Source organism: Lithobates pipiens, unplaced genomic scaffold (genome assembly GCF_037356315.1).
Source record: "Lithobates pipiens isolate NorthernLeopardFrog02 unplaced genomic scaffold, aLitPip1_a1.2 Scaffold_8, whole genome shotgun sequence".
NCBI classification, from domain to species: Eukaryota; Metazoa; Chordata; class Amphibia; order Anura; family Ranidae; genus Lithobates; species Lithobates pipiens.
In genome coordinates this window covers 561,419,206-561,440,738 of record NW_027507903.1, presented here as the reverse complement: position 1 = coordinate 561,440,738, position 21,533 = coordinate 561,419,206, and the positions used below count along the sequence as shown (strand labels likewise).

The 21,533-nt window shown below is 45.5% G+C and overlaps 1 protein-coding gene across 4 annotated transcripts in view; it reads left to right on the top strand.

Moving 5' to 3' along the window:
* The window catches only part of LOC143960982 (cAMP-dependent protein kinase catalytic subunit alpha), a 103,493-nt gene that overhangs the window by 15,595 nt on the left and 66,365 nt on the right, over nt 1–21,533 (top strand). The window contains exon 1 of one of the 4 annotated variants that reach the window (XM_077470067.1): nt 11,195–11,309. The exons of the other annotated variants lie outside the window; for them this stretch is intronic. Within the exon in view, the coding sequence (XP_077326193.1) occupies nt 11,210–11,309 (100 nt within the window). The 5' untranslated portion in view covers nt 11,195–11,209. Of the gene's footprint in view, nt 1–11,194; nt 11,310–21,533 lie in introns of those variants that run through there. 4 annotated transcript variants of the gene reach the window in all.

Genomic DNA, 21,533 nt, shown 5'->3' with positions numbered 1-21,533 from the left:
AGGAGAGTTGAGCTGCCAAGTAATAATCTTGTAGATCAGGAAGGGACACTCCTCCCATATCCGTAGGGTTCTTTAGAACATGCCAAGCCAGTTTGTCTGCCATTTCCCCATACAAATGAGTTTAGAATGGCTTCCATTTGTTTAAAGACTTTTAAAGGGATATAGAGAGGAGCATGCCAAACCATATATAGTATTTTGGGTAATTAAAATAATTTTTATTTTATATTTATACATCCCATCACTGCTAGTGGCAGCCTGGACCATGTCTGGGTTTTGGACTTTATCAAGTCAAATAGGGGTGTAATATACAGGTGTGTGTAGTCCAAAGTCCTAGTGACCTCCACCCCCAAGTACTTAATTTGGGATACTCTAAAAAATCTTAGTTGGGTTTGTTTTGGGGGGGACGGGGGGGTTTGATGTCCAGTGGAAGGATTTGAGATTCGTCCCAGTTAATACACAAGCCCCAGTAACTACCTATTTTTTGAATGATTTCAAGTGCAGCCTGTAGTGAAGGTCCCTGATCTGCCAAGTACAGAATAGTGTCATCAACATATAGACCTACTTTATCTCTTCTCGATCCCTTTATATTAGTGTTTGCTCTAATGGCAATCGCCAGCGGCTCTGCTGCCAGGGCATACAGTGGGGGGGCGGGACGAGCTGCAGGATTTCAATCCATGGCGGCGTATTGTGTTGCCAATGGTTTGTTTGGTGAATGTGGTCTCAACTTCCTTGAAAACATTCACAAGCTCCTCCTGTATAGTTCTGAGCTGATCCCTTACTTTTCTCATGATCATCCATAACCCATGAGGCAAAATCTTGCATGGAGCTCCAGACCGAGGGAGATTGATGGTTCTTTTGTATTTCTTCCATTTGTGAATAATCACTCCAACAGTTGTCTCCTCACCAAGCTTCTTGCTGATGGTCTTGTAGCCTATTCCAGCCTTGTGCGGGTCTACAGTCTTGTCCTTGACATCCTTTTGGCAGTCGCTTGGTCTTGCCCATGATGGTGAGATTTAAATGCAAGAAAGATTCTGTGGAAAGGTGTCTTTTATACAAGTAACGAGTCATTAGGAGCACCTTTTTTTTAAATTGAAAGGACTAATCTGTGTACCACATGAGCACATACTGTAGCCAGTCTGTGGGAGACAAATGTGTTGGTCGGTAGGGGATGAAATTATTTTACTCACTGAACTGCAACTCCAATTTTTAACCTTTTTTTTTGTATCGTGTTTTTTTATTTTTTATTTATTTTTTCTGGAATTTTGGGTGATAGGCCCCTTTCACACATGCGGATGGTATGTCCGTATTTCATCCATCCGTTTGCGGATGAAATACGGACATACATTCATACCTTTGGGATAGCGGGTGTCTGTGGATGAGCATCTGCAGACACGCGATTTCGTCCGCCTCCGCAACAGTCCGATTCTGCAGACGGAGAAAAATCCTATTTTTCTATCAGTCTGCAGAGCGGATCGGATGAACACGGACAGACGGTCCGTGCTCGTCCGATCCCCATAGAGGAGAATGGAGAGCTGACAGGGCGGTCCCTGCACAGTGTGCAGAGACCACCCTGTCCGCCGCCAGCTCAGCGGGGACAACGGAGCGATCCCCATAGAGGAGAATGGAGAGCTGACAGGGCGGTCCCTGTCCGCAGCCAGCTCAGCGGGGACAACGGAGCGATCCCCGCTGAGCGAGCGAATCTTCACGGGGCGGATCATTACTGATCCGCCCCGTGTGAAAGAGGCCATATTCTTTCTCTATCATTTAAAATACACCTATGATAAAAAATGTGACTCTTCATTTCTTTGTAAATGGGCAAACTTACAAAATCTGCAGGGGATCAAATAATTCTCCCCACTGTACATAAAAACAGATTGCAATGATTTGAAAATCTCATAAACCCGTGTTTTATTCACCATAGAAAACCTATCAAATGTTTTAAAGTAAGGTCATTGATGGCAGCAATAAAGAACTAACAGGGAAAAGCTGGAAGAACATTTTGCAACTGATTAGGTGCATTGGCAACAGGTCCGTAACATGACTGGGTATGTTAAAGAGCATCTTAGGGTCCTTTCACACAGAGCGGATCAGTGCTGATCCGCCCCGTGGATATCCGCTTGCTCAGCGGGGATCGCCGGAGCGATCTCCGCTGAGCAGGAAGATGACATGTCCGTCTCTGCACACTGTAGGGACGGACCTGTCACAGCGCCACTCTCCCCTATGGGAGATTGGGTGACGACGGACCGCAGTGTCTGTCGTCACCCGATCCGATGACAGATGGAAAAATAGCTTTTTCCTCGTCACACTTTTTCGGATCGGAGCGGGTCGGGTCAGATGTCAGCGGACATGTCACCGCTGACATCCGACGCTCCATAGACCTCTATGGAGCATCCGTTCAGGTCCGCCTGAAAAACTGACATGCGGACCTGAACGGATCAGCCGTGTGAAAGGGGCCTTAGAGAGTCAGAATGTCTCAGAAGTAAAGATGGGCAGAGGTTCACCAATCTGTGAAAAGGTGCATCTAATAACTGTTAAAACAATTACAGAATAATGTTCCTTAACCACTTGACCTCTGGAAGATTTTACCCCCTTCAAGAATAGGTAATTTATTGTGATACGGCACTGCATTATTTTAACTGACAATTGCGCAGTCATGCAATGCTGTACCCTAATAAAATTGATGCCTCCCCCCTTGACAATTTTGAGAAAAAAACAATATTTCTTTACTTTCTGCTATAAAACACATCCAGTAAAAGATGTAAAAAAATCTCTTCAGAAATTTAGTCCAATATGTATGCTGCTGCATATTTTTGGTAAAAAAAAATCCCAATAAGCATATATTGATTGGTTTGCACAAAAGTTATAGCATCTACAAACTATGGGATATTTTTATATTTTACTAGTAATGCCAGCAATCAGTGAATTTTTATAGCTGGACTGCGACATTTTGGCAGACATTTTGACATTTTTGGGGGACCAGTGACACCAATACAGTGATCAGTGCTAAAATATGCACTGTCACTGTACTAATGACCCTGGATGGGTAGGGGTTAAACGTCAGGGGCAATCAAAGAGTTAACTGTGTACCTATCTAGTGTTTTAGTGTAGCGTGTGAGGGGCTTTTACTAGGGAGAGAGGTCATTTTTATTCCCTGCAGGGACACAAATTCCATCCCTTCCCTCCTGTCAGAATGGTGATCTGCCTTGTTTACATAGGCAGAGTGACATTCTGTGCGTGCAGACGTCGAGTCCGTGGTACCCGCAGATCAGCTCCCGGTGTGTATTATAATCGCAGAGGGAACAAGCTGCTGGTGGTGCACGCGTGTGTGTATATATGTATGTGTATATATATATGTGTGTGTGTATATATATATATATATATATATATATATATATATATATATATATATATATATATATATATATATATATATATTTATTTATTTATACATTTTTGTGCACAGGTGCCACCCTGTAGCAGTAAAATCTGTTATAGGTTAACCCCTTGGTGCCCTAGCCAGGCCTTTTCGATCATTTGCCAGTTTGAACGTTTTGATCGAATGACACATCGATCCGATATTAAAGTCAAAGCATGTAGGGCCACCGTTCAACTGGTCAGCACTAGAACAGGCCACTAAACATGGCTGCCTGTGATATTGCAGGCTAACAATAGGACCTTGCGGCACGCTGTACCTATACAGGCCTTACTGTTGTCTCAAGGCACGCGCAACCACATTAGAGATCTAGATGGTTCAGCCTACAGGTGTCCACCCAGAACTGAAACCTACTCTGGTCTTGGTCACTCTAGTTTTCAGCTTTATAGGTATTGGGAATCGGCACCTGCATGGTTTTTATCTGTCAGTGGTCTTCTTCTCTGGGCTCCTGTGTTGGCCAAGTGCTCTCGACTCCCACCCATAGTACTCGTTGTAGCCTCTTCTACCCCTCTGATCATTGCGGGTGTTTGACATACAGAAGAGGGATTATATACCCCTGTGGAGGAGTACGCAGTCTGATCACTCAGCAGATTAGAACCACAGCGCTGCATATGTTTCTAGTGCTGGGTTATTTGGCTGTAATCAGAGTTGCTTTAATAAATGTTGCATGTGTTGTGCAGGTGCATGGAATTCAGGTGGAAAATTGTAGATGAATGGGATGTGCCATGAAATATAAATACTGCTTATTTACTGCACATCTTTTTAAGTGACTGACTTTCATTTGAAATCAACTGTTGCTTAAAGGGTATCCAAACCTAAAAATGTATGTATTGGAGCTTTCCAGTCCTTAAATGTGGCGCCTGCATTAGTTTTATAGCTAATGCGCTTTTTTTTAGGATAACCAGGTAAGCATAAACGGGAGGGATCCCGTGTTTTTATTTATTTTTTTTTTTATTATTTTTTTTTTTTTAGGGTTTTGATGCACTTTAAAAGCACAAACTGGTCAACCAGTTAGACTCCTGCTCCTCAAGTACCTTTCACAACTCTAGCAGGTCTGGTATAGACTAGAGGAAGCCAAATGCCTATTGGTCAACTTTGCTTCTTAGGGAAGTCCGTTCACTGGATCTTATAGTAATACTATACTATCCTTCAACTATGATAGCTGTAATGATTTAACCACTTCCATACCGGGCCTATTCTGGCACTCCTCTCCTACATGTAAAAGTCATAATTTCTTATGCTAGAAAATTACTCCCCCAAACATTATATTTTTTAGCAGAGACTCTATGGAATAAAATGGCAACTTTTTACGTCACTTTTATTCCCATTTACGAGGAATGCAAACATCCCTTGTAATAGGAATAGTGCGTAACAGGTCCTCCTTGTCTAGAAGACCACGCATCTCTCCTTCAGGCTGGAAAAACCAAAATAAAAAAAATAAACAATCTCGACCTTTCCAGCCACATCCGCCAGCCCGGACATGATGACATAATGTTGCGCCTGGGCCTCCGAAGGTCATAGAGATTACTGGGGACCATCTGGTCACCAGAAATCTCTATTCTCAACTTCCGGCGGCGTCAGATTTATTGTTATGGTCGCACAGCGAACCGGTAGATGCACCAGAGGGAGGGAAAAAGCAGCGAGGGGAGGCGCCGACCTGAGTGTAGTATTAAAATGAAGACTTTAATAGGATAAGATTAAAAACCCTTAGAAGGGGGGTGCTTCAGTATTTTGGGTTTGGCCCTAGGTTTTTGAGGTGGGTACAGCTGCTTTACAGGGCTCCCAGGGTGCGCACAAACAATTTGATCTCAGAATCCTTTTCCCTACATGGAGGCACTCGACAGGGGTGCCCCCTGTCACCCAGTCTGTTCGTCCTGGCCCTGGAGCCCCTAGCGATTATGATTAGAGAATCGCCTGTGGTACGGGGCTTGAAGGTAGGTGCCCTAGCAGAAAAAAAATCTCCCTTTACGCAGACGATGCCCTGCTCTACCTAAATGACATGGGCCCGTCCTTATCGGCTGCACTTACAATCTTTAATAAATTCAGCTCCTTTTCGTGAATCCGTATAAATTGGTCCAAATCGATCCTTTTCCCCCTAGACACTCAAGCACCACCCCCATGAGGTACTACACTGTTGCAATGGGCTATGTAATTCAAATGTTTTGGGGTGAAGGTAGCTAGAGATACCAGTTAGTATTATGCCTTGAATGTGCTTCCCCTCCTTCGACTCCTGAGGGAGTGATGCCAATCTTGGTCTGGGCTTCTGTTGAAATTGGTAGGACGCATAAACATTTTTAAAAATGGTGATTCTACCCAAGTTCAATTATATATTCAGGAACAGCCCATTCTGGATCCAGGGGTCCTTCTTTAGAGAAGTGGATAAATGTATTATCTCCTTCATATGGAACGGCTCCATCCCTAGGTTGGCCAAATCTACGCTACAATCACCCGTACATTTGGGGGGGGCCTTGCCCTTCCAAATGTGCGGGTCTACTACTGGGCCGCCATGCTGGTCACCATCTATTGGTGGTTTGGGGCACAACGATTAATGCAGCGTTGTGCCTGGAGGCGGCTCATTTGGGCTCAAAGCAGGCATTGCAGAACTTGGTTTATAGGGGGGTGAGGGCTTATGCTACTCTCCCTGGGCCAACAAAGACGACGATTAAGGCGCAGAGCGTGGCCGGACACAGGTTCTCCCGGACGGGTGCTGGTCCCCAGCCCAACCCCTCTGGGGTAACCCCAATCTGCTGCACTTTGGAACGATCCCGGTCCCGCAGGTGTCGGCGCGATTCGGTATTAAAACGCTGAGGGACATTATGCCGACGGGTATTCTGTTGTCACTTCACCAGCTGACCCATACCCATGCATTGCCCGGATGGATGTATTTTTGGAATGCCCAACTAAGACATGCCGCTAGGGCCCAGTTCCCCAACCCCCCCGACCCTGCAGTTAGACCCGCTGGAAGATCTCTTCATGGGTGGGGGTCTTACAAAGCCCTTGTCTGCCCTGTACAGTACCTTTCTCCCAATGGACTCTCTCTCATAGATATGCTCTGGAATAGGTGGAAGGCTGATATCCCAGCACTGGAGCTGGAGGACTGGGAGGATTGTCTAGAGCAGGCCCCAAGCTGGTTATTTCTGCGGGTGACAAGCTCATCCAAACAAAATTTCTACACAGTCTACCACACTCCGGTGCGTCTGGCCAAAATCTACCCTGACAGAGATCCCCACTGCCCTCGCTGCAAATCACATCTAGGAACATATATGCATATGTTTTGGGAGTGCCCTCGGCTGTCCCAATTCTGGTCTGATATTTTTGAACAATTAAACATCCAGCTTGGGCTGTCCGTTCCCAAGACCCGAGCTGGCCCTGCTGGGTATCCACGAAGACGAACAAAGATCTCACCATAACAAATTGTTGGTTTTATACCTCCTTTTCTACGCTAAAAAGGAAATACTATACAGATTGACCTCCTCTGCCCCTCCCAGTGTAGTTTCATGGGGAAAAAGGTGTCAATGCTGTCTTGCCACTCTATAAGCTAACATACCTTTAGTCGTTGCTGTCCATGGAAATTCGATAAAGTGTGGCTCTCATGGACCTCTATTTAGATGACTGGCTCTAACTGAAGTGGATCCTTTTTCCCCCCGTTTTTCCATGGCTGCCATGTTAAAGGCACTGGAGGGAGGGGGGTATCTCCTCCCACCACCTGTAAGAACAATCACACCGCTGAACTGCCGCTAGGGTGGTTCTTACGGTGCACCAGATCGCTACCTGTAAAAGATATCTGAATGATGCCTGCAGCTGCGGTGAGTGACATATTTTACCGCCCCCTTCCCCACTCTTCATCCTGAAACAACCCTTGCAGCAGCTGGCAGGATGGGGGAGCTGGCAGCGCTGCGGGGGGTGGGGAGGGGGACACCAAGGGAGCACAGGGGCCAGGTAGCCAAACAGGAGGATCATGGGGGGCACAATTTTCTGTAACCGATCCCCTTTCCTCCTGCACCTGCTGAATGCTGCTGGGAAGGAGCGGACGAGAGGTGGCTTTCAGCAGGAGGAAAGGGGATCGGTTACAGTAAATGCAACTGCCGCCACCACTCTTATTTCTGTTTCGGGGGTTGGCAAGGAATGATTGCGGTCTACCCCTCGCCTACCCACGATTGACTGATTGCTGACCCCCTGCTTTAGATTATGTAGGGCCTGCACCCCAGCTAGTACCTGAATGTTTGATTATAAAAACTGTAAATGATGAATCTGAAGCTATTCATCTGAATTTCCAACTAGGTTACTATTGCCACCGACTTGAGTTTTTTTTTTTTTTTTTTTTTTTTTCGATCTCTTCCAGTAAAGAGACCTCCTGATATTGTGGGGTACACACCCCAGTCAATAACCACTAGCTGCTTCTAGATATCTGATCATGTAGCTGTTTGAATAGCTCTCAGCTAGTGAAGTCCTCTATTTACCTTGTATAATTGAGGAAGAAAATGAAAGGGTGTGGCTGTGTACATAAAGGACTTATTCAGATGTCTGACAAGATGCATCTTGAAGTTTATTGCTCTGCCGTTTCAGATTAGTTAGATCAGTCTTTCCCAACCATTTTACCCCAGAGGAACCCTTGAAATTATTTTCAGGTCTTGAAGAACCCTACTAGAACCAATTCATTGGTGGTCGGTGAAAAAAAAAATGCCACGTACACACGACCAAACTTTCCGGCAGACTAGGTCCAATGGAATCAGTCCGTCAGACATTCTGATCATGTGTGGGCTAATCGATCGTTTTTCATAAAAAAAAAAAATCAGATGGACCTAGAAACAGAACATGTTTCAAATCTGTCTGATGAACTCAATTCCTGTCTAGGAAAACCGCTCATCTGTATGCTGGTGAAATGGACCAAATACGACGCAAGGGAAGCTATTGGCTACTGGCTATTGAACTTCCTTTTTTTAGTCCCGTCTTATGTCCTCACATACAAAACGAACAGACTTTCGAAAGGACTTAGTACGTTCGTGTGTGGCTAAGTCTGTTTGTTCAGAAGTCCATCGGAACTCTGCTGAAAGTCCGCCGGGAAGACCGTCGGTCTTGTCTTCGGGAAAGTCCGGTCATGTGTACGCAGCATTACATGGTCATGTGGAACAAGGCAGCCCTTACAGTGGTGGTCAAAATGCAATCCCTACAGATGGCTTAAGATTGTTGGCTTAATGCAACTGGCTGTACCAAGTGGAGTTGACCCCAGAGCTATGCAGACAATCAGCCACAGCTCAAGGAACTCTTAGCAACCTTTGGAGGAACCCTAGGGTTCCACACAACTAGATGGTTTTAGCTGCAGCACTGACCGTCTCCTTTTATCTGTAAGGAAGAAATGCCTTTCAGATACAGAACAAACAGCGACATGTGCAGGGACACTTTCCTTTGCAATCGGAAATCACCGGTGTTTATGTAGTACTTAGACATGCTTTGTGTGGATGTTCACTTTGCTCAGCCGTGGGACTGAATGCATCTTGTCACTGGTGCAGTAAAACCCATAGAGCTCAAAGTGGGGAGCTATGGCTTAGAAATGAACACGCTTTTATAGCTACCTATGAGATTTTAAAAATGTTTAAACCTGGAAATCCTGCCTTGGAGCAAGAACTCTGTTTTCTATTATAAGTCAGAAACGCCTTTCTGTGCAATCCTCTGATCTTGGTTTAATTTATTTAGACCCAACTTTATCCTCTGTGAATGGAGGAGGTTGGGGATGAATATCACAATCTCCCCTTCTCCAATCTCAGAACACCTTGCACTCTCTGAAAAGAATACAAGGCATTTTCAGAATCGACGAGTTGCAGAGCCAGCATAATGCTGTAATCTTTGTACTCCAGTTGAAAGTCTTGGGCCTCCTGTACACTGCTGGTAAACGGACCATTGGGAGCAGTTGGGCATTTTTTTTTCAACTGCTCCTGAACTCTCCTCTGTTATCAGTACATGTACACAGGGGCGTTTACAGTCATTTCTAGGCAGTTGCGTTTAGAGGCTTTTTTCTTTTTTTTTTTTTTTTTTTTTTTTTTGTAACGTAAAAAAATGAGTTCAGAAGCTGAGTTTAGAGGCATTTCAAGTGCCAAATCCTTCTAAACACGGTAACTCGTGTTTAGCCGTGTTTCGTGGAACTTCCACTGATTTGTCTCCTTAGGTGCCACATTTGGTACCTTTTTCGGGGGGGAGCGGATACCTGTCTTTAACAGGTATCCTGTTCCCACTTCCGGGAGTCTGGGCCATGGCCCGTGACATCACCACACGGCTTCCTTCTCTTCCCCCTGCCACTGGGCCAGTAGGACAGAGGAGCGGGGCTTCAGGCATGCGCAGTAGGGTTCCCGGCTTGAAACCACAAAGATAACATCAGCTGAGGTGCCAACATCGCTGGACTCCAGGACAGGTAAGTGTCCTATTATTAAAAGTCAGCAGCTGCAGTATTTGTAGCTACTGGCTTTTAATTTTTGCAGTGGTGGGTGGACCACCGCTTTAAACCATTCCCCAACTGTCATTTTGCTATAGACTGGTGCGGAATGTGGTTAAAGCTGGACTCTAGACTTGCCTTCAGTCTTGCACAGTTGTACATTGTCCTCTTCTGTACTGAAATGGCTTACTCTGATTTCACGGAGCACGGAGTGCTTCTTACAGTCTGCATTTGAAGCTGCAGCAAGTCAGAGACGTCTTCATTTCCTGGCTGGAGGACATCCAGCATCATTTACCTCTTCCTTCCCCAGCCTTTCTGTCCCTGTGCTGCTTTTTTTTATTTTTCCATCCTGGCAGCTCAAGTAGATCTAAACCCAATCAATAAAATATGATATAAGCTATTAAATGTTTATTGTAGATCATTCAAACGTGTGCCCTGCGTTATGCCCCTAGCCCATGCACCCCTGGTGAAGCATACAAACAGCTGTGCTGACTCACATTGCACAGTCACGGTGCACCTTTTATTATATCAGGAGGCCAGTATAAAGCAATGTTGTGCCACCAATGGGCACATAAAATAGGAAACGGTCAGCAGCGCTGATGTGCAACAAAGGGGGAAAAAAAAAAAAAGCAAAACAGTATTTTATAGGTAAGAAAAACCATGGAAATTGTTTGATGCACAGTGTTTTAGAAAACAAAATCGCTTTCCATTAGGATATAGATATACTTTAAATAAGCCGAATAGTTTGCATGTAGTCTTACTGGTTTAGATTTTGTGTATTCTGCAGCAATGGATAGAAACCTCACATTAGCTGACGTATAAGTTTCTGACACTAAACAGATTAAAGCTTTGATGTTATCTGTGATGATGTGCACTCACAGAGGATTGAGACGATTGTACGCCAGTGACGGAGTTTCTGACTTCACTTGTTGCTGCTTCCTATGACTATCCATGACGTTCATAGCTCTGTCCATGGGGGTGTGGTAGGTGCGTCCTACTCGTTTCTTGGTGGCGGTGTCTTACAGCTAACTGAGAAGTGTAGGATGTTGGAAATAGATCAGAAGGAACTAGGATGTGATGGGTTAATGAGGCACCGATCGAACACTCCTAGAAAGATTTTTGGAAGCCGAACCGAGCTGCTATGAAGGAAGGGTTAATCGCACCACACTGCAGGTCACTGCTAATGAGCTTTTATCCCAGTTTAATCCCCTTTAGCGGTTATTAATAGCAGGCCCAACCCCTCATAACAGGGTCAGCTGTGGGCAATTGCGTCTCTTCCTGCCCCCCTACTTCTATGGCTCTGCAAAGTGTTGCACCCACTCTCGGTAGATGCTCTGTTTCAGCAGCCCATGCTTTCCACCGTAGGCATCGTTCGGCGCTGGAAGCTGGCTACTTCTCACCTGACTTCTTCCACTCCTGCCCTGGACCAAGAGGGGCTGGAACTATACGGTATGGGATTCTGTATTAGGCTTTTGATGGGTTTAATAGAGAATGAGGGATGTACTTCCAGGCAAGAAATTTAATTACCACATTTAATCAATCACAGAACCTGTGTATTTTAATGTGTTCGGTTTTAAAGGCAACCCAATCTCGATCCAGCGATGTGCATGAAAGCAGAGGCTCTCTCGGCTCTCTGCCTCCTCATTGGTTGAGACTCAGCAGTGGGAGCCATTGGCTTCTACTGTTGTCAATCAGCCAGTGAGGAGGGGGCAGGGCCAAGCCATGCTGTGTGTCCAAGAGACACACAAAGTGGGGCTCGGAAGCAAGCATGCAGGCGCACCCCCATAGCAAGTGGCTTGCCATGGTGGATACTCTGTGGGGAGGAGGAGCCAGGAGGATCGGGCTGCTCTGTGCAAAATCATTTCACAGAGCAGATAAGTATAACATGTTTACTTTAACCACCTTCAGACCGGACCATTTTGCTGGTAAATGACCAGAGGTCTTTTTACACTTTGGCACTGCGCTGCTTTAACTGGTAATTGCGCGGTCATGCAATGTTGTACCCAAACAAAATTTGCGTCCTTTTCTTCCCACAAATAGAGCTTTCTTTTGATGGTATTTGATTGCCTCTGCGGTTTTTATTTTTTGCGATATAAACGTAAAAAGACCGCAAATTTTGAAAAAAAATGATATTTTCTACTTTTTGTTATTAGAAAAATCCAATAAACTCAATTTTAGTCATACATTTAGGCCAAAATGTATTCAGCCACATGTCTTTGGTAAAAAAAAAGTCAATAATTGTATATTTATTGGTTTGCGCAAAAGTTGTCACATCTACAAACTAAGGTACGTTTTCTGGAATTTACGCAGCTTTTAGTTTACGACTGCCTATCTCATTTCTTGAGGTGCTAAAATGGCAGGGCAGTACAAAACCCCCCCAAATGACCCCATTTTGGAAAGTAGACCCCCTAAGGAAATTGATAAGAGGCATGTTGAGCCCATTGAATATTTTATTTTTTTGCCTCAAGCGATTGAATAATGACAAAAAAAAAAATTTTTTTTTTTTTTTACACAAAGTTGTAACTAAATGATATATTGCTCACACATGCTATGGGCGTATGTGAAATGACACCCCAAAATAAATTCTGCTGCTTCTCCTGAGTACGGGGATACCACATATGTGGGACTTTTTGGGAGCCTAGCCGCGTACGGGGCCCCCGAAAGCCAAGCACCGCCTTCAGGCTTTCTAAGGGCGTAAATTTTTGAGTTCACTTCTCACTACCTATTACAGTTTTGAAGGCCATAAAATGCCAAGATGGCACAAAACCCCCACAAATGACCCCATTTTAGAAAGTAGACACCCCAAGCTATTTGCTGAGAGGCATGTTGAGTCCATGGAATATTTTATATTTTGCCACAAGTTGCGGGAAAATTACAAACTTTTTTTTTTTTTTTTTTTTTTTCACAAAGTTGTCACTAAATGATATATTGCTCACGCATGCCATGGGCATATGTGAAATGACACCCCAAAATAAATTCTGCTGCTTCTCCTGAGTATGGGGATACCACATATGTGGGACTTTTTGGGAGCCTAGCCGCGTACGGGGCCCCGAAAACCAAGCACCGCCTTCAGGCTTTCTAAGGGCGTTACAGTTTTGAAGGCCATAAAATGCCAAGATGGCACAAACCCCCCCCAAATGACCCCATTTTGGAAAGTAGACACCCCTAAATTTAGGGGTACACTAGTGAGACTAGGTAATAAATGGCGGGTTCCCTGAAACTATAAAAAAATAACTAACCAACCAGCGTCACCTGTAACAGTTATATGGTGATCACTGGTGAAAGGGTTAACTAGGGGGCAATTAGGGGGCTTTATGCGGTAGTATATGGGGGTCCCTGGCGCTATAAAAAGCTGCAGCGAACCTAAATACCTACCTGCCTAACTAGCGTCACCTGTGACACTAATACAGCGATCAGAAAAACGATCGCTTATTAGGCTGGGTTCACACTGGAGCGATGCGGGAACGCCACGAATGCGCGGCGGGTTCCCGCATCGCATGCCTCCCGGCGGCAGTTCACACTGCCCTATGCGAACTGCTGGGAGTGTCAGTGAAATGTTACTGACACCCCCAGATCAGTTCGCATATCGCAGTGCGATCTGCAAACTCGGATCGCATGGTGTGAACACCCATGCGATCCGATTCTGCTGCGGGCCAAAAAAAGGGTCCCGTGCGAATTTGCGGCGGGTGCGGCGGGTGCGGCGAATGGCTGAACTCGAATCGCACAGAGATCGGATGTGATTTGCACTGCAGTGCGGTGCGAATCACATCCGTTCTCATAAACCGCTGCAATGTGAACCCAGCCTTAGTGACACTGGCGACGGGGGGTGATCACGGGGTTAAACCTTTATTGGGGGGGTTAGGGGGGTACCTTAGAACTAAAGGGGGCTAACCCTAACTGCCCTAACAGTTATTAGTCACAAATGACACCCGCCGGGTGATCAGGGGGTTAAACCTTTATTAGGTAATAAATGGCGGGTGCCCTGAAACTATAAAAAAATAACTAACCAACCAGCGTCACCTGTAACAGTTATATGGTGATCACTGGTGAAAGGGTTAACTAGGGGGCAATCAGGGGGCTTTATGCGGTAGTATATGGGGGTCCCTGGCGCTATAAAAAGCTGCGGCGAACCTAAATACCTACCTGCCTAACTAGCGTCACCTGTGACACTAATACGGCGATCAGAAAAATGATTGCTTATTAGGCTGGGTTCACACTGGAGCGATGCGGAAACGCCGCGAATCCGCGGCGGGTTCCCGCATCGCATGCCTCCCGGCGGCAGTTCACACTGCCCTATGCGAACTGATGGGAGTGTCAGTGAAATGTTACTGACACCCCCAGATCAGTTCGCATATCGCAGTGCGATCTGCAAACTCGGATCGCATGGTGTGAACACCCATGCGATCCGATTCTGCTGCGGGCCAAAAAAAGGGTCCCGTGCGAATGTGCGGCGGGTGTGGCGGGTGCGGCGGGTGCGGTGAATGGCTGAACTCGAATCGCACAGAGATCGGATGTGATTTGCACTGCAGTGCGGTGCGAATCACATTCGTTCTCATAAACCGCTGCAATGTGAACCCAGCCTTAGTGACACTGGCGACGGGGGGTGATCACGGGGTTAAATCTTTATTGGGGGGGTTAGGGGGGTACATTAGAACTAAAGGGGGCTAACTCTAACTGCCCTAACAGTTATTACAGTCACAAATGACACCAATGCAAAAAAAAAAAAAAAAAAATGACATTGGTGTCACTGTGACTGGGGGGCAGGGGTAATTGGGGGGGTGATCGGGGGGTAAAGGGGGGGTGTGAGTGTGCCTGGCATGTTCTACTGTGTGTGTAGAGTGTTGGTGCAACTTACTGATCCGCTCTCCTCCGTGTCGGAACGAAAAATACCGACACGGAGGAGAGAATACATCACTTCCTCTCCTGTGTTTACATTACAGGAGAGGAAGTGATGTCACCGGGGATTTCTATTCGTCGGGAGCGATCGCGAGGGGGTGGCCATGAATGAATGGCCGTCCCCTCGTCCGGGATCGCTCCCGAACGAATACCGACCGCCGCAGGCACCGGGAGGCAAGGGACCCGCGGGAGGCAAGGGACGTACATGTATGTCCTTATGCCTGCCCGTGCCATTGTACCGACGTACATCGGCGTGCGGCGGTCGGCAACTGGTTAATAAAAATATTTTTTTTAAATCACATATTTATGATCACTTTAACACCTTCACATTCCTTCTCTACCTCCCACTGTGTATGATCTGCACATTTAACATATCTAGTGCACCATTATCAAGATCCATTTTTTTTAACCTCTTCAGTACCAGCGTTGTTCTTGTTAGACTTTTTTAAATAAAATACAATTTCATTCTTTATTGCATCTCAGCGCTGATGATCTCCTACATGGCTGCATTGCTTTTGTCTATTTTTCCTGCCGTAATATGTGTTGAAATGGCTACTTGTTGTCCCCATCAGAAGCCCATGTGACAGGGTGACAATGCAGGAACAAAGCTAGGAAACAGCATTGTCATGAACAGGATCACCGGGGTGGGGGGTTATTTTAATGAAAGCTGCAGACTTGGTGAAAGGCATTAACATGTCTAAGCTCATATGAAATTTTAGAGACTGAGCCCACTTTTAGTGGGTATGAAGTATGGTGCCGTTGGCAGTGCCATTGTGTACTCTGGGACTGAATAGTGCAGAAAAGTGGGCAGTGCTATTGGGGTGGATATACCCTGCATTATGATCCGAGGATAGTGCAGAAGGGCTGGCAAGCAATACCGTTGTGGTAGATACACCATGCACTCTGGGGTGAGGATAGCACAGGACAGCTGGCATTACCATTGTGGTGGATGTATGCCTGCACTCTGGGGTGAGGATAGTGCAGGAGAGCTGGCAGTGCCATTGCAGTAGATGTATCCTGCCCTCTGCAATGTCACAGGAGAGCAGGTACTGCTTTTGTGCTGGATATATTATGCACTCTAGTGAGGATAGCAGAAGAGAGCAGGTAGTACCATTGTGGTGAATATACACTGCACTTTGGGGTGAGGATGGCACAGGAGGCCTGGCAGTGCCATTGTGGTGGATATGAACTGCACTCTGGGGTGAAGAAAGTACAGGAGAACAGGCAGTGCCATCGTGGTGACAATACTCTGCACTCTAGGGTGAGAATAGCACAGGAGAGCCAGTATTATGATTGTGGTGGATAAATTCTGCAATTTGGGGTGAGGCTAACATAGGAGAGCTGGCAGTGCCATTGTGGTGGATTTATCCTGCACTCTGCGATGAGGATAGCGCAAGAGAGCTGACAGTGTCAGTTTGCTGAATCTCCCTGCGCTATGGGTGAGGATAGCACAGGAGAGCTGGTGGTGCTATTGCGGTAGATACACCATGAACTCTGGTGAGGATGGCACAGGAGAGCTGGCAGTGTCATTGTGGTAGATACACCATGCAGTTTAGGGTGAGGGTGGCACAGGAGAGCTGGTGGTGCTATTGCGGTAGATACACCATGCACTCTAGGGTGAGGATGGCAAAGGAGAGCTGGCAGTGCCATTGTGATAGATACACCATGCACTCTGTGGCAAGAATAGTGCTTTATGGCCAAATATGGAGCAGGCACTCTGCAAAGGAGATCTGTACAGTGCTGGGTGGTGGCTGGAGGAGACAGTTGAAGGGCTGTGGGTGGAGAAATTTGCAATGTTTGTATGTACACAAAACCTGACCTCGGTGCTCTTGGGTGTGGTTAATTTATAGTAGAAGCAGATTATAAATCATACATCCCCCCCCCTCTGTGACAGTGCAAGTCACACACAACAAGCTGGAAATTTCCACAAATGGACTCGCCACTGGGTGGCGCTATAGTATAAGCTTGGCATAACAGCTGCTCAGTTTTAGGAAGCAGGTTTTTGCCTTTTCTGTAGGTGAGAATTCTAGGCAGGCATAAGAATGTCTAATCGCTCATGTCTACGTTCTTATTTTTATTTTATTTTTTATTGCGTTTTTGACAGGGGGATTAATAAGCCACATCAGATTTTGTAACTCTGGGATATAGGAGTATATTCGGGACCCTGATGCTGTTCCGAATTCAGACTGACCTGGGAGTCTGGAATAGATCTATCCCGAGGAGTGGTAATGATCCTGGAACCTGAGGGCTGGAGATTTATATCTCCAATACAGACTTGTGGCACTCAGAGATTTGGACAAAATCTACCTTTTCAGTGGCCCACCCATCCTCCTCCAGCACTGCAAGGGTTAATTGTTAGTTTATTATAGAGGTGCATGGATAAGGTGACATACTGATGTTCCTTGCTTCAGCAAGCTCCCTCCTTCCATGCATTGCCGCCTCTCTAAGGCACTTTGGATCTTGGTTACTACAGTTATGGCCGCAGTTTATTGCCCTGCTCTGTATGTAATGAAGAGGAGGGACCACCCAAAATCCCCAGTTTTTAGCAGAAGAGAACAGCGCTGGAGCCTGCTGGACCAAGGGATAGGGGAAGTAAAATGTACCTTATCACTGCACCACCAGACTAATGAAGTGTTTAACCCTTGCGGGGCGTCTCATTGCAGGGGTATATTCTGTCTTTGTTCAGATTATAAAGCAGACCTGTGCTTTCATGACATGGAAGACTGCCATTTTGGGGACTGCCCAGGTTACAGGAAACTGTTAAAGTAAGTCAGTTGGCTCACCCTACTTTGTAAGGTGGCGCCAGGTCCATAAAGCAGGTCCTCCCAGGTGAATGTTCCAGCTCTGTTTTTATGTGTAAACCTTCTAGGGCAGAGATATGCAATTAGTGGACCTCCAGCTGTTCTGCAAACACTGGAGGTCTGCTAATTGCATATCCATGATCTAGGGTTTCCCCAATCCCTGGAGCTTTATTTGGTTATTATCAACCACTCTGCTTCCTAGATAAACACTGGTCTTCCTCCTACCACACCTGGTGCCTTCCTTTTTGGCTGCTAAATGTGATAGATGGCCTCACTGATGAATAGGAAAACAAAGGGTTAAGAATAGGTGGGGTAGTTATCGACCAGATATGTGAAATAGATTATCAAGGTTTTGGGGACCCCCAACTGCTTGCAATACAAACCTAGCGGGTGAGCAGACATCCTCCCAGAGTAACCGTTTTTAAAATCTTCTTTTTTTTTTTTTTTTATGGGCTAAATACATTCCCAGTGCATCCAAACAAACTGTGGTCAAAATGGTATAGTTTTTCTTTAGAAAGTAGCTACAGACTGGATAGTAAAGCCTGTCCCCTGTCAGCATGTTGCAGAAACAGACCCTTGTTTTCTGTGTGAAAGCAGTAGTCCCTCTGCAAAAATCCAACACTGCCCCTGCAAACTGCCTTGTCTTCTATAAGCCCAGTTCATATCACCCCATTCCAGTGCTGTGAAAAAGGTACAGCATGCAGCGCTTTTAGCAGTGCTTTTAGCGTAACGAGGTGCAATGAAATCCACGAAAGTAAACCGTGAGATGCATCAGGATAATTGGCGTTATCATACTGCACACCAGTAGCGGCGTCCTAGCACAGCTAGTGTGAACAGGCCCTTGATGGGTTTTTTTTTCGGTAAGTCCGTATAAAACTAGTTGACCTAAAGGCTGAAGTGGTCTATGCTTTCTGTGGCTTTTAGAACCCTTCTGGAGTCTACTGAAAAGATAGGAACACTGTGACTATATACAAGGTCAACTATGGAGATTTCTCCAGCACTGAACTGGATGGGTGATTTCAATTCAGATGTAATCTTGAGAAAAAGGCTTGATGTCTCATGACTACCTTCTTTAAAAAATAAATAAATACATTTTTGCAGGGTCCGCCCCTAGGTTTGTGATACAGAATTATTGAAATCAGTGGATTAGCAAGATAGCCAGGCAAATGGAATTCTGAGATGTTAGCAAGGCAGCCTATACAGTTGTCCTCATGAGTTTACATTTATGATTTTCTTGGCCATTTTTCAGAGAATATGAATGATACTGTAACACAAACTCTTCTTTCACTCCTGGTTAGTGTTTGGCTGAAGCCAACAATCAACTGTTAAATCATAATCACAACGGAAACTACCCAAATGACCCTGATCAAAAGTTTATATACCCCAGTTCTTAATACCGTGTATTGCCTCCTTTTAACATCAGTGACAGCTTGAAGTCTTTTGTGGATGAGGCCCTTTATCTTCTCAGATGATAAAGCTGCCCATTCCTCTTGGCAAAAAGCCTCCAGTTCCTTAAAATTCTTGGGCTGTCTTGAATGAACTGCACGTTTGAGATCTCCCCAGAGTGGCTCAATGATTTTGAGGTCAGGAGACAGAGATGACCACTCCAGAACCTTCACTTTATTCTGCTGTAGCCAATGACAGGTCAACTTGGCCTTGTGTTTTGGATCATTGTGCTGTTGGAATGTCCAAGTACATCCCATGCGCAGCTTCCTGGCTGATGAACGTAAATGTTCCTTCAATATTTTTTGATAACATACTTCATTCATCTTGCCAACAATTTTGACCAAATTTCCTGTGCCTTTTTGTAGCTCACACATCCCCCAAAACATCAGCGATCCACCTCCGTGATTCACAGTAGGAATGGTGTGCTCTTCTCCAAATGTAGCATTTATGGTTGTGGCCAAAAAGCTAAATTTTGGTCTCCTCACTCCAAATGACTTTGTGCCAGAAGGTTTGAGGTTTGCCTCTGTGCTGTTTGGCGTATTGTAAGTGGGAAACTTTTGGCATTTGCATAGTAATGGCTTTCTTGTGGCGACTCGACCATACAGCCCATCTTTCTTCACGTGCTTCCTTATTGTGCATCTTGAAATGGCCACACCAGATGTTTTTCAGAGAGTCCTGTATTTCACCTGAAGTTATTTGTGGGTTTTTCTTTGCATCCCGAACAATTTTCCTGGAAGTTGTGGCTGAAATGTTAGTTGGTCTACCTGACCGTGGTTTGGTTTAAACAGAACCCCACATTTTCCACTTTTTGATTAGAATTTGAACGCTGCTGATTGGCATTCTCAATTCCTTGGATATCTCTTTTATATTCCTTTCCTGTTTTATACAGTTCAACTACCTTTTTCCGCAGATCCTTTGACAAATCTTTTGCTTTCCCCATGACTCAGAATCCAGAAAGATCAGTGCAGCACTGGATGAAAGATGCAAGGGTCTGTCAGGAGTCCAGAAACTTATTGCCCTTTATATATATATATATATATATATATATATATATATATATATATATATATATATATATATATATATACATACACCACAGGTGAGGATGTTTACCATTTTGATAGCCATTCAAACCCCTTTGTGTCAACTTGTGTGCATGTTGGGCCAAAATGTAAACTTTTGATCAGGTTCATTTGGGTAGTTTCTGTTATTTAAAAAGGGTAAACACAGTTGATTTGATAATAAATGGCTTCAACCAAACACTAACCATGATTGAAAAATGGCCAAGAAATCATAACTTTATTATGTAAACTTATGAGCACCACTGTATTTCTCTCTCATTTATTGATGGACACTCTTCTGAATCTTGACCTTGGGGGAATTTAGCCACCTACTGGAGTAGGACACTAGGCAGAAAAGAACTTGGCACCGCCTGTGGGCAGTCCCTTCTGCCATAAAACCCCCTTTATGCAATAGGCTGCTGTTTAAGGTTTGCCCTTTTTGCAGAGCTGAGTCCGTCAAACGTAAGAGAAAATTGGATCTTTTTTGTTTCTCGCTGTAAAATCCCTTTCTCCGAGTTCATTGATGGAAACCGCATCCATTCCTCTGTTGGCATTTATGGTTTCTGCCACTGATTTGTTAATAACTGGATTTCTCATAGCAGAGAGGGGGGTTTTATGCCAGAAGGGGCTGCCCATAACCCAGGGATGCCCAAACTTTTGAGGAGCAAGGGCCACTTTAGCGACTTGGTAACCAGTCACGGGCCACAATGAGCAGAGCAGGCAGTCCTATCCACCCAGACAGAAGGGAGTGGATCGTGTTGGAGATGGACGGGTGTAAATGGACACAAGTCCATTTTACATCTGCCACGCTATAGAGGTGAATAGAGGGTCCGATTTGGGTCCACCATGAAAATCGATTATGTGAAATGGGCCTAAGGCTGCTTTCACACTGATGCACTGCAGTTTATCTGCACCTCAATTTTCACTTCTTCCTCTGGATTCCTACAGGTATCGCTGGCCACTGCTGCCCCCCAGGTGGCTATGGCTGGTAGCTGCTGCTGGCTGTCCTCCAGAGCTGGTACTGCTGGCGGATACTGCAGTCGGGTACTGTTTATGGGTATTGCTGGCTGGTTCCCGCCCTACCATCCCCAAGCATCAGTGTTACAGGAGTCGGTGCTGGAGGAAGCATGCAGCTGTAGTAGAGAGCAGAGCTTATGCTTCCTGTATCGCTCTTGACCGTACAGGAACCATCGACTCTGCTTCTTCTAGCGCCGGCTCTGTGCTTCATGCTAATGCTCGGGGGGTGGCAGGTCAAGAACCTGCAATCTTGGCTTGCCGACCCACCATCCCAGAGCAGGAGGTGGCGGGCAAAATCAGAGGGTGGTTGGGAACCCCTGCCATAAGTGGTGCAGAGTTCTTTTCTGCCTAATGTCATATCGCCAACTTTATGGTGAAGGTTCAGAAGAGCGGTGTCTGTCAGTGAACTCGGAGTAAGCGATTTTACGCTAACAAAAATCCCAAAGTCACCT